At 47.4% G+C, this 12,630-nt stretch overlaps 1 protein-coding gene across 1 annotated transcript; it reads left to right on the top strand.

Annotated features, from left to right (window-relative positions):
* Window positions 1–655: 655 nt before the first annotated feature.
* Window positions 656–10,504, top strand: LOC129328666 (zinc finger protein 585A-like). Its single transcript, XM_054977882.1, has 3 exons — window positions 656–1,389; window positions 5,181–5,310; window positions 5,919–10,504. Exons 1-3 carry the CDS (start codon window positions 673–675, stop codon window positions 8,366–8,368), a joined length of 3,297 nt encoding a protein of 1,098 aa, XP_054833857.1. The 5' UTR covers window positions 656–672; the 3' UTR covers window positions 8,369–10,504.
* The last annotated feature ends 2,126 nt before the right edge of the window (window positions 10,505–12,630 follow it).

Raw genomic sequence — 12,630 nt, 5'->3', positions numbered from 1 at the left:
GCAAAAGTTGAGACGAGACGTTAACTGGGACGAGTTTCTAATCCCACTAAAAATTCTTCCAGAGAAACTGAGTGGATGAGTTCTTCGCTCCTGATTGGGACTTGTTTGAAAGTTTGTTTACTTGTGTGTATTTATCTAAGAATTCCCTATCCCAACTTATCTCAAAAATCACTTTAGATATCTATACTCCGCTTCTCTCCTCAATGAGTACCTAAAGTGGCTTGCAACATTGTTCTCCTCCTCTCCATTTTATTTTCGCATTTTATCTTTATCCTTAATACAGGCAGCAGCGGCTAATAATCACTAACTAAATTAAATCCCTGTTTGTCTCTCTTTCCCTCAGGGAGAATTTCCCCTTTCTTGGGAACGTCAGTCTTTCATCTTTCTGTTAGTTCAAGAACCCTAATAACATCTGTTGTCCATGGAGAGACGCCCATCAGAATTCCACAGGGAAGTATTTTGGAGGCATTAGAATAGATCTATAGTCAGAGGCTAGTTATTGGTCCTGATATTTCCTGGGAAAGTCAGAAGCCTTGAGCAAAGACTCAGGTTTAACTTCGAATGAGGCTGATCTTCGCCCAAAACAAAATGGCTGCCAGGGAGTGTACACAGTCTGGCTTTGGACTGAGGTTCCATGCAGAACTAGAGCAGGGGCTCCATCGGCGGATCAAAATGGAAGAAGAGGATCCATTGGATTTTATATTAGGTGATGGATCACGGGAAGCTCCACCTATTGTGCCAGCTGGGAGTTTCCGGGAATTCCTACACAAACCCCTGGGAGAACAGGAAGCAGGTGAAGGGCTGCTTCAGCGTTGGGAAGCTCAATGGCAGGAGTTTCTGAAGACGCTGGAATACCCTCAGGTGGAATGGGAGACCCCACAGCTGTTGGAAGAGCCCACTCCCTGGGACAACACGAAGGCCTTCCTGGCCTCTTTCGAGCAGGTAGCCGAAGCCTGCCGGTGGCCTAAGGAAGACTGGATGGCCCGTCTCCTGCCGGCCCTTGGCGGGGAAGCAGAACAGATCTTTAGCAGCCTGGATATCCGAGACAGAGTTGACTATGACAAGGTGAAGGTGGCCATCTTGCGAGGGGATGCCCTCAGCAGGGAGAGGCAGCGGCAGAATTTCCGGCGTTTCTGCTACCAGGAGGCTGAGGGGCCACGAGGCGTTTACAGCCAACTCCAGAAGCTTTGTCATCGGTGGCTGAAAGTGGACAGGCACACAAAAGAGCAGATCCTGGAGCTTTTGATCCTGGAGCAGTTCCTGGCCATCCTGCCTCTAGAAATGCAAAACTGGGTCCGGGAACAAGGACCGGAGACCTGCTCCCAAGCAGTGGGCCTGGCTGAGGATTTCCTGGAGAGGCAGCAAGTGGGTGAGAATTGGGATGTCCAGGTGAGATCCAGCCGTCTCCACTTTGTCTTGCAATGAGGGCCCCCCCCCTTTAAATCACACCTTATAATAACATTCGATTTATATACCACCCTTCAGGACAACTTATTGCCACAATCAGAGTAATTTAGAAAGTGTATTATTATTATTCTCACAATAATCACCCCGTCAGGTGGGTGGGGCTGAGGGAGCTCTTGAACATGGAACAATTCCTGATGAGACTCTATGGATATAATGAAATCAAGCCCCTTTTCTTTGGCTTGATGGTTTTTCCCTCCTACCTATTCCTCAAGCTCAGCTCCACTGAAACTGAAGCACAACTTCATTCCCTTGTCTGCCCTCCCTTCCCAGATCCTGGGAAGAGCCAGTTTGGTGTAGTGGTTAAGAGCGCGGGACTCTAATCTGGAGAACCGGGTTTGATTCCTCACTGCTCCACTTGAAGCCAGCTGGGGGACCTTGGGCTAGTCACATCTCTCTGGAGCTCTCTCTCAGCCCCACCCACCTCACAGGGTGTTTTGTTGGGGGGATAATAATAACATACTTTGTAAACCACTCTGAGTGGGTGTTAAGTCATCCTGAAAGGCAGTATATAAATCGAATTTTGTTGTTGTTGTTGTTATATTTCCCAGGGTTGGAAGGGGTTGCATAAATGAATGCAGGAAATACTCATGTTCCTTCATACAACCTTTTGAGGTAGTTCAGGCGAAGAGTGTGTGATCGGCCCGAGGTCAACTAGTGAGCTTCCATAGCAGAGTGAGGATTCGAACCTGGGTCTCCCAGTTCTTAGTTCCTACTCTAACTGCTACACCAAGCTGGCTGTCATTGACCGCTATTGTTTTTCATTTGTTTATTTATATGAATAAATAAATGGGCTCAGGGCGAATAACAACCTTAAAATCATTTAAAAACATTCCATATTAAAACATTAAAACATCATATAAAAACAGCGGCACTGTTTTGCCTGGCGGCACTAATATAACTAATGACCAACAATACAGCAGTACAACTGAATATAGTAGCACAGTCACAGCAGCTGAAAAACAAACAGTGGTGGGCAGCTTTCACAGGGAGGGGGGTAGATGTTGCATCCTCCGGCCAGTAGAGGCCCAACCTCAGCCATGAGCCTGGCGGAACAACTCTGTCTTACAGGCCCGGCGGAAAGATAGTAAATCCTACCGGGCCCTGGTCTCAGCAGACAGAGCGTTCCACCAGGTAGGAGCCAGGACTGAAAAAACCCTGGCTCTAGTCGAGGCAAAGTGGGCCTCCCTGGAGCCAGGGACTGATAACAGTTGTTTTTCTCCTGATTGGAGAGTCCTCCGGGGAATATATAGGGAGAGGTGGTCCCTCAAGTACGCTGGCCCCAGTCCGCACAAGGCCTTATAGGTCAATACCAGAACCTTGAACCTGATCCAGTTCAAGGTTCTGATATTGTTGTGAACCTTGTTTTGAACCTTGAACCTGATCCGATTTGGGAAATCTTTCCACAGTTCTTCCTGCTTTCAGGTCTCCTTGACAATGGGGGAGGAGAGAGGTAAAGAAAACACAGCATTCCTGCTGTGAGAGCACACAGTCACATAGCGCACAGTCTCTCCCATCAAACAAGAATACTGAGGTAACTCAGCTAAGTACACTTTACCTAGGTTGTAGCAAAACATGGAGGAGTCCTCAACCCCTGACCCACTGGTCTTGGGGTCTCCAGATGTTCCAAAGTGGGGACCGGAGAAAAGTCCAGAGCTCCTAGATATTTTTGGGCAATGGAATCTGACCTAAGCCAGCCTCCTCGGTGAGATTGATGAGCAGACCTAACCAATCTTGAGCATTTCAGAGACTATTTCCACCCATCAGAGAATTATTACAGGATGGTCCTGCCATTTTAATAGATCCAGAGGAGTTAGCCGTGTTAGTCTGTAGTAGCAAAATAGGAAAGAGCCCAGTAGCACCTTTAAGACTAACCAACTTTACTGTAGCATAAGCTTTCAAGAACCACAGTTCTCTTCGTCAATCTGATAAAGAGAACTGTGGTTCTTGAAAGCTTATGCTACAGTAAAGCTGATTAGTTTTAGAAGGTGCTACTGGACTCTTTTCTATTATGCCATTTTAATGCTCTGAACTTCCATGACAAAAAGGGAGTCTGGCACAAACCAGCTGCCCATTGTAAAAAAAAAAAAAAAAAGGATTAAGTTGGCCAGGTTGCCTCAATGTGGAATGAGGGAGAAAATCTTATTCTCATGCAAGCCCCAGGGGTCCAAGAACCCAGACCCTCTAGGTGGCGCTCTTAAGCTGTTTTGAATCTTGGGATTCTCTGTATCAGGCATCTGACGAAGAGAACTTGATTCTCGAAAGCTTATGCTACAATAAAATTGGTTAGTCTTAAAGGTGCTACTGGACTCTTTTTGATTTTGCTAACACGGCTAACTCCTCTGCATCTATGTCCCAAGCGGTTAGTTTAGTTTTAGTTTAGTTTATTATATCTATATCCTGCCATCCCTGCACGCAGGCTCAGGGTGGCTCACAACAATATTTAGATACAAACTTAAAACATACACTTAAAACCATAACGTATAACAATCATTACATAAGGCATCAGTGCTTACGTAAGAGGCTGTCCTAGAACTGTAAAATAGAACAAATGGAACAGTTGCTCTCAGGGCAGCATGGCTGGAACATGGCAGTCAGGGCGGTCAGGAAGGAACATCGTCAGGCCTCAGTCACAGGCCCAGCAGATCATCTCTGTTTTACAGGCCCTGTGGAACTGCAACAGGTCCTGCAGGGCCCAGATCTCCATTGGGGGAGGGTTCCACCAGGCCAGTGCCAGGGCTGAAAAAGCCCTGGCCCTGATCGAGGCCAGAGGGATGTCCCTTGGGCCGGGGACCACCAGCAGCTGCTTGTCAGCCGAGTGCAAAGCTCTCCATGGGACATATTGGGAGAGGTGGTCCCGCAAGTATGTTGATCCCAATCTGTTAAGGGCTTTGAACGTCAAGACCAAAATCTTCTGATCCAGAATTCAACAGGGAGCCTGACGTAGCACCAACTGAATATGTGCCCTGAATGGGGTTCTGGTAAGCATACGTGTCGCTGCATTCTGGACCAGTTGTAGCCCAAGGGCAGCCCTGCATAGAGCGAGTTACAGTAGTCCAGTCTGGAGGTGACTGTTGCATGGATCACTGTGGCTAAGTCCTGGGAGGAAAGGTAGGGGGTCAGTTGCCTGACCTGCTGAAGATGAAAAAAGGCAGACCTGGCAACTGCTGAGACCTGGGCCTCCGTTGAAAGTGTGGCACCCAAGTTCATGTCCAGACTCCTCACTGTCAATGCAGGCATCAACTGCACTCTGTCTAGGGCTGGGAGCTGGATCCTCCCACCCAACATCCCATGGCCCAGATCCAGGACCTCCATCTTCAGAGGGTTCAATCTCAGGCGGCTCTGTTTCAACCAAGTAACCAAGTTTAGAGTATTCAGTCCATGGGACCCGGATTCAAATCCCCTCTGCCATCAAAGCTCACTCAGTGAGCTTGGAGGCCAATCATCCTCTCTTAGGCTAGCCTACCTCACAGGGTTGTTGTGAGAATACAGCTGAGGGAGGGGACAGTTATGCACACTATCCTGAGCTCTTCAGGGGAAGGGCAGGACAAAAATGCAGGGAGGGGTATAAAGAGAGTAGGAACACAGAAGTTCATGAATAAACCGCATGGGGCACTCTCCACAAAGAAAGTCCACCTTGATTGTGATGGTGCACACTGGCGGGCCGTCCCCCTTGCCAGTCCTGCTTTTGAACCGGATTTTCACCTTTCCTTCAGGAGCTGGGGCCAATTGAAGAGGTAGCTTTGGATTTTTCGGAGGAAGAGGAGCCTCCACTGAATGGTGAGCGAAGGCAGGCTTACAGAGCAGCGGATCATAAGGCCGATGATGGAGAAGCCAGCTCACTGGGTAAGGGGTCCCAGGTCTTGAGTTCTTTGAGACACGTTTCTCTCCAGGGCTGGTGCCAGAGGTCGGCAAATTCAGGATGGCCCGTGGCGGACTGCTGATTGAGGGAGGAACTTAAAGGATTTGTGGCTTCCCTTTTGGGCTGCCTCTCGCTTCCAAGCGTGGGAGATCATCCCAGAATCCCTTGCAGTGGTCTAAGAGCCTGTGGTTTGGTCTCCATTTCTAAATGGGAAGAAAGAGCCGGGCCCTGCTCAGGTGCCTCCAGGACCGGCAAAGCAGAGATCTGCAAGAGCTAAGAAGACGTCCCTCCGAGGATTTGCCAGTCCTGAGATGCTTTGTTTTAACCAGAAAGGCCGTGGCGGAAACCTGGGCCGTCTGCAAATGAAGCTGACTTCTGCTGACCAAGAAGCTCAAGTGCTGCCCGCTCTGACTGGCAGGGGCTCTCCAGGATCTTAGAAAGAGAGAGAGAGATCTTCTAAATTCTCCTCCCTGAGATCTCTGGAGATGTTGGGGTGGGTGAAAAGAGGCCTCCTGTGTGTCCAAGCAGGCGCTCTGCTGCTGAGCATCAGAAATGAGCCCTATTTTAACACGTGTCCTCTTTCTTCCGGTAGGTGAAGGCTGTCTGAGCTCCAGCGAGGAGGAGGCATACCTGCCAGAAAGTCTGGATCCGGACCATCTAAACTGGGCTGCAAAGGGAAAGAGAGCAGAAAGGCAGGCTTCCTTTGTTCGAGAGCAGGAAGACACTTCAGAGGGTTGGTACCAAGCCGAGAAAAAGAAAGGAAATTGCCCTCCAGAGAGAGCGGAAACTTCTGTCCTTTGGGAAGGTGATGAGCCCCTCAATGGGGTGAGGGGACAAAAGAAAATCCCAGTAGGGCAGAGGAAGGACTCCTGCGAGGTGGATGGCTGGAGTTCCAGGCAGAGGCCAGGCCTGATTCAAGAGGACACAGCCTGTCCAAAGGAGAAGCCGTTGAAATGCTCTGACGGAGGGGTGAACTTCAAGGTGATCGCTCACTATATTTCCCACAAAGGAAGCCATGGAGCAAGCAAGTCGCATAGGTGCCCAGACTGTGGGAAATCCTTTATTGCTAAGGCGCACCTTATAATTCATCAAAGAACCCATACTGGAGAGAGGCCTTTTAAATGCCTAGCCTGTGGGAAAACATTTGCCCAGAGCTCTAACCTCACGGTCCATCAAAGGATCCACACAGGGGCGAAGCCATTCCAGTGTCCAGATTGTGGGAAAGGCTTCTGTTCCAGCACCAACCTTGTCAAACATCAGAGCATCCATGCGAAAGGGGCTCCATATAAATGCTCAGCCTGTGAGAAAACCTTCAAGGTGCGTTCTCACTTCCTTGCCCACAAGAAAATTCATGCCAAGCAGAAATCACACAAATGCCCCGACTGTGGGAAGTGCTTTCTTGCCAAGTCTCATCTGATTATTCACCGCCGAATTCATACTGGGGAAAGACCATACAAGTGCTTGGAGTGTGGGAAAAGCTTCACCCAGAAGGCTCACCTTTCTGTCCATCGAAACATCCACAAAAGAGCAAAATCCCTCCAGTGTTCTGACTGCGGAGAAAGTTTCCGTTCCAGGGTGAACCTCATCCAGCATCAGAGAATGCACACAGGAGAAAGCCCGTATAAATGTACAGAGTGTGGTAAAACCTTCCGGTTGAATTCTCACCTTATTGCGCATAAAAGGAGCCACTCAGTCAAGAAGCCACATAAGTGTTCATACTGTGGGAAATCCTTCTTCGCCAAATCATACCTCATCATCCATCAGAGAATCCACACTGGGGAGAGACCATTTAAATGCTTAGCCTGTGGAAAAAGCTTTAGCCAGAGCTCACACCTTAATGTCCATAAACGAACCCACACGGGGGTGAAGCCATTCCAGTGCCCAGAGTGTGGGAAAAGCTTTAGTTCTAGCACAAATCTTATGAAGCATCAAAGAAGCCACACTGGAGAGGGCCTGTATATATGCACTGACTGTGGGAAAAGCTTCCGTGTGCACACTCATCTTATCGCTCACAAGAAAATACATGCAGCAAAGAAACCACACAAGTGCTCCTACTGTGGGAAATCTTTCTTTGCCAAATCGTACCTTATCATCCACCAGAGAATCCACACAGGAGAGAGGCCATACAAATGTTTGGTGTGCAGCAAAAGCTTCACACAGAGCTCACACCTCACAGTGCATCAAAGAACCCACGCAGGAAAGAAGCCATTCCAGTGTTCAGACTGTGGCAAAAGTTTCAAGGTGAGTTCCCACCTTCTTGCTCATAAGAGAATCCATGAAGACAAGAAACCCCACAAATGCTCCTACTGTAATAAATCCTTTGTTTTCAAGTCCTACCTTATCATCCATGAGAGAATGCACACTGGCGAGAGACCATTCAAATGCCTGGCTTGTGGGAAAAGCTTCACTCAGAGTTCACACCTGAATGTTCATAAAAGAACCCACGTGGGGAAGAAGCCATTCCAGTGTCCCAAACGTGGCAAAGGTTTTAAAGTGAAGTCTCAGCTTCTGGCCCACCAGAGAATCCACCCAGTCAAGAAGCCCCACAATAAATGCTTAGACTGTGGGAAATCCTTCATTTCCAAATCATACCTGATTATCCACCAGAGAATCCACACAGGAGAGAAACCTTACAAGTGTTCAGTTTGTGGGAAATGCTTCAGCCAAAGTTCACATCTGAACGTCCATCAAAGAACCCACAAGGGAGTGAAGCCATTCCAATGCCCTGCCTGTGGGGATAGTTTCAGTTCCAGCATGAAACTTCTCAAGCACCAGAGACTCCACATTAAAGGGAACTTTTTCCAGTGCTCAGACTGTGGGAAATCCTTTGTCGCCAAGTCACAACTTGTGATCCATCAGCGAAGCCACACGGGGGAGAGACCGTACAAGTGCTTGGACTGTGGGAAAGGGTTCAGCCAGAGTTCCAACCTGCTCAGACATCAGCGCATTCACGCAAGGAAGAACCCCTATAAATGTTTGGACTGCGGGAAAAGCTTCTCCTCTGAAGAGAATCTCCATAAGCATAAGAGAACCCACATGTAGAGGAAAGGGGCAACAGACTCACTTTGTGGGAAAGCCATCTTAAGCACAGGCCTTTTACCACCAATCCCATTTTATTAGCCATTAAGAAAAATAAAAATATTACCAGTGCCACAGCCGCTGCTTGGTGTGCAGAAAACTTTGGCTGCAACTCAAGCTCTGCTGCTCCTCCAAGAATCTGTGAGGGAGGCAGTCCAGATAATGTGCTTAGGCCTCAGGGAAACTTTCCACAGAGGCCACGTCATGTGTCTTTCTGTGTGCTGAAGAACCCAGTGATGGAACTTTGAACCAACAAGGGATCCCAAAGGATGCTGGGGAGTGATTCAGGTGGCACCCCCCGCCCTCCACACTCCAGCTGAAAGCAGGAACTGTAGCTTGAGCCCAAGAGAGCTTCTTAGCAACGGGCCAGATTGGATCTATAAACACTTCCAGGTCAAAGTCACTTACTGAATTTCAAGAGAACTCTGTCTCTTTGCTCTTAGGGAGAAATTCCTTGGTGTTGTACCACCCTCCACTCCACGACTCAACAAAAGCTGCTACAACCTCCTACACAGGTGGAAAGACCTGTAAAGAACCATGATTCCAGCAAAAATGTCCAGGAGAATTCAAAAGAAAATGGATAAGGCCGCAGAGAAGGGGAGCTTATGGACGGAAAAAACCATCAACAAAGCCATATGAACTCTGAAGGTAGATAAAGCTTTCGTGGAGGCTCCAGCTTTAGAAAATATTGGAAAACCGTACACTCCCTAAGTAAATGCATCCCAGCATTCGGTCTGTTACGTGTCAGAGAATGCACACCGAGAAGAACTCATGGGTGTCAAATGAAATGATACCCATTCGGTGAAGAGGAAAAGAACAAGTCTGTAGACCAATGTCAGGCTTTTAAGGTATTCATGGATGTCCCTTTTAACCTGCTGTACTTTTTTCTTTTATCGTGACATACCAAAGCTCTTTCTAGCTTCAGTAGTGCTGTGTCCCTCCACCCCCAATAAATTCACACAAGCACTGCTTGTTGCTTGGGAACAGTCCTTTAAGCAGACATCGCCTGAGTTTTGAACACCTTCTAAGTGGAAGAAAGAAAAACGATAAATATTTGAGAGGCCCACACATTTTCCTACCGTGTTTTGTGGCAACTCTCAAAGACTCCGGTTTTGTGAACCTGGCGACCACTCACAGACGGGAAGAGGAACCGTTCTGTCGCAAGAGCTTCGTCCATAAACTGGCGTTTAATCGCAGGCAGCTAGAATCGTCTGCTTGTCTCAGAAAGTCCCTCAGACCAAAAAGGGAAACAGACTGAAGCCAACGCTCCCCAATCTTCTCTGGCTACAGAACCAGTGCTCCATGTGACCTATTTGACTTTGATCTGCCTCCATGTACTACCCCAAGCTTCTGGAGGGATCATGGCCAAAGACATTTCTCTCCCCCTGAAGTAAACATTTCAAAATGAATAGGAAATGGCTGTCTTTGCATTTCCAGCCTGCTTCCTGCCTGACACTTTCCCAGCTGGCGATTTCTTCCCCTGCTCCCCACCCCCAGTGGCTTCCCATTTCCTATAAACTCTGTTATGGGACATGGAGTGTTGTTGCCGCCGTTTCTTGAATGAAATCTGTTCTATTTTCTTTTTGTTGGGTTTCCTTCATTTACAGACCTGGCAAAGCACTGTAATGATTTGTTTTTATGGACATTAGTATATTTTCCCCTCTGATTTTTTCCCCCTGATCTAAAATTATACTATTACTGTTGTTTCGATGATGTCTCGTGTTTAGTGCAAAGTGACCTAGCTGCCACTTCACTGGGAAAAAAATTATTTGATTGGCAACTGCTTTCAGACCCCAGAAATAGTTTCGAGCGACTTACATTGCCAAAGTTGCATAAAGGGTCACAATGCCGCAAATCTATGTAGCGTTCCATACAAGCTCACGTTCTAGTTTCGTTCTCTCAAAAACAATTGTAACCTGACACAAAAACCATCTAAAATCAGCAGCTGGACTAGGTGACTTTAAAAGGAGATTAGACAAAGGCAGAGAGGACAAACCTCTCAATGGAAGTACCCTGTTTTGAGTTGTGGAACCTAAATAGAACCTCCATGTTCAAAGGCAGTTAACCTGTATAGTACCAGTTGCTTCTCAGAGGCATCTAGCTGGACTAGGTGGGCCCAGTTTGTTTAACCAAGGCAATTATCATAACGTCAAGGGTTAAATAAATTTGTGATATATGTAACATCAGCTATTAACCAGGCCTCCTGAGAATGAAACCTCCATGGACTGAGGTATCTCTCTGAATGCCAAATGCCCAGCTTCTGGGCTTCTCTCAGCCATCTCTGTTGGAAACCGAATACTAGAACCTCTTCCATCCTGGGTTCAATGCTGTTGGTAGTGTTTTTTTTAGTTTGCCATGCCATTGTGGAATTTGTGCACCTCATGGGGTTTTCTCTGACTATTCCCTGCTCTTTCCCAAACCTGCTTCACTGCAGTTTTTTAGGAAAGTTCACAGTAAACCCTGGCTGGCTAGCAAAATCCGTGTTTTCCCGGTCATGCCCACATGGCTTTCCTTTCCCCTGCCCTACAGTGCACGTTTCCCCCACCGCTGGGGACCATTTTGTTTTTCAAACCAGCCATCGAAGAGCATTATAACAATTTGCATATCATATTCTCTGAATTCCCAACTCTTACTTTTTAAAATAACTCACTGTACCTTTTGGTTGTGGAGATATAAGGCAAAAGGCATATCTTGGTAACAGCAGGGGCTAGAAACTTTTAAAAAAATGGAAGTTGGGAATTCAGAGAACCTGATACACAGATCATTTGAACAATAGTCAAATGGCATTAAAAAACTGGAAAAGGGTGTGCGTGCGGCTGTTACTGGGGAAACGGGAAACCTACCAGGTGGACGCCACGTGGCTGCTGTGCTGTATCGCCACATGTGGATTGTTAATCCAGTGTTTGGATTAACTGTTTGGATGGATTGTTAATCCAATCCCATGAGGCTCTGCCTATCTCTTTATGTAGGGGGTTGCAGGAGCCAATGATTAACCTGCAGCTGTGAGTCATGTAGCTCCTGGACTGCGAAGCATAATTGGGGAGGATACAAAGTTTATCGGAGGTGAGCAGCCAAGGCAGGGGGTACTTAACACTCCTCCCTCCACCCCAAGTAAAAGCAGATCAGGAATAATCTTAATATTCAGGATTCATACAGCGCTTCCAGCATTCGCAGGGCTTGACCTGCTATCTTGTAAACTTCACTGCTGTCTGGTAAACTTCACACAACCTTGTAAGGTAGGCGAGCGTTGTTATTCCCCCCCCCCCCCATAGCGCAGATGGGAGGCTGAGAGGGTGTGGCTTGCTTGAGGTCACCTAATAAATTGGTGGCAGGAGTGACATTTGAACGCTGAGACTTCCCAGATCACAATTTGTTCTTATAGCCGTTATTGCCGTGTTTTAGGGGGTGAAAGCAGCAGGTAGTGGCGTTTCCAGGGGAAAGACGCTGGCAGGAAAGAGTGAAGCACAGCCTCCCCTTCTGCTCCAGGGCTTGCCTTCCCAAGGACACTTGGCAGGGACAGACAGGCCAGGAGTGCTGAACATCTGCAGTGTGGCTGGGCAGTTGGCCTGTGTGCTGGAGCATTGCTTGTGAACATGGCTCTCTCAACAACATTTTAATGCCCACCCGAACCAAAACAATGTTATGTTTTAAATTCAGATGATCCTGAAGCCTGCACTTGTTCCATTATTTGATAATAGTGTGGGTCATGATTCTTTTTGGTTTGATTCTCCCCCTACACACTCTTCTTGAGCTCACCTCCCCCCAACACAAATCCGAAACACATATTGCAGCAAGCTTATGCGAATTTAATCATCTCTCTTGTCCTTCATCCCCATGCCTCCGGCAGGCTGTCTCATTATCTTGAAAGTGTCACATATACTTTTATTAAAACAATTTGTGTATGTGCCCACCCCCTTTTTAAAAAGAAAAAAGCCAAGCTGATTTTGAAAGTGTTGAAAAGCACTTCTGGGAGGAGGGGGGTTAGTGACAATTAGTTGCTGGTCAATCAGTACTGTGCGTAGCAGGCGTCTGCTGTAAGAACATCGGATGGGTTTCCCCCAAGAGTGTACATCCAAACCAAAAACAGTGTGCTTCCTTGAGAGTGAAATCACCACCCTAATAAGGTATATTTGTACTCCTTTGAACTAAAATTCAGGCTTCCTTCATTCTTGCACCCTTTACCACTAAAGTTGCCTCTAAAAGGTAGTGTCAGGCATGGAGTGGCG

Source organism: Eublepharis macularius, chromosome 4 (genome assembly GCF_028583425.1).
Source record: "Eublepharis macularius isolate TG4126 chromosome 4, MPM_Emac_v1.0, whole genome shotgun sequence".
Taxonomy (NCBI): Eukaryota; Metazoa; Chordata; class Lepidosauria; order Squamata; family Eublepharidae; genus Eublepharis; species Eublepharis macularius.
The sequence above is the reverse complement of the archived record's forward strand: the minus strand, read 5'-3'. Positions and strand labels throughout refer to the sequence as shown.

Bases quoted from the DNA above. Each gene is read 5' to 3' on its own strand.
- LOC129328666 (XM_054977882.1), top strand. From the start codon at position 673: ATGGAAGAAGAGGATCCATTGGATTTTATATTAGGTGATGGATCACGG. The intron at 1,390-5,180 runs GTGAGATCCAGC...CCTTTCCTTCAG, and splicing joins GTGAGAATTGGGATGTCCAG to GAGCTGGGGCCAATTGAAGA. The intron at 5,311-5,918 runs GTAAGGGGTCCC...TTCTTCCGGTAG, and splicing joins TGGAGAAGCCAGCTCACTGG to GTGAAGGCTGTCTGAGCTCC.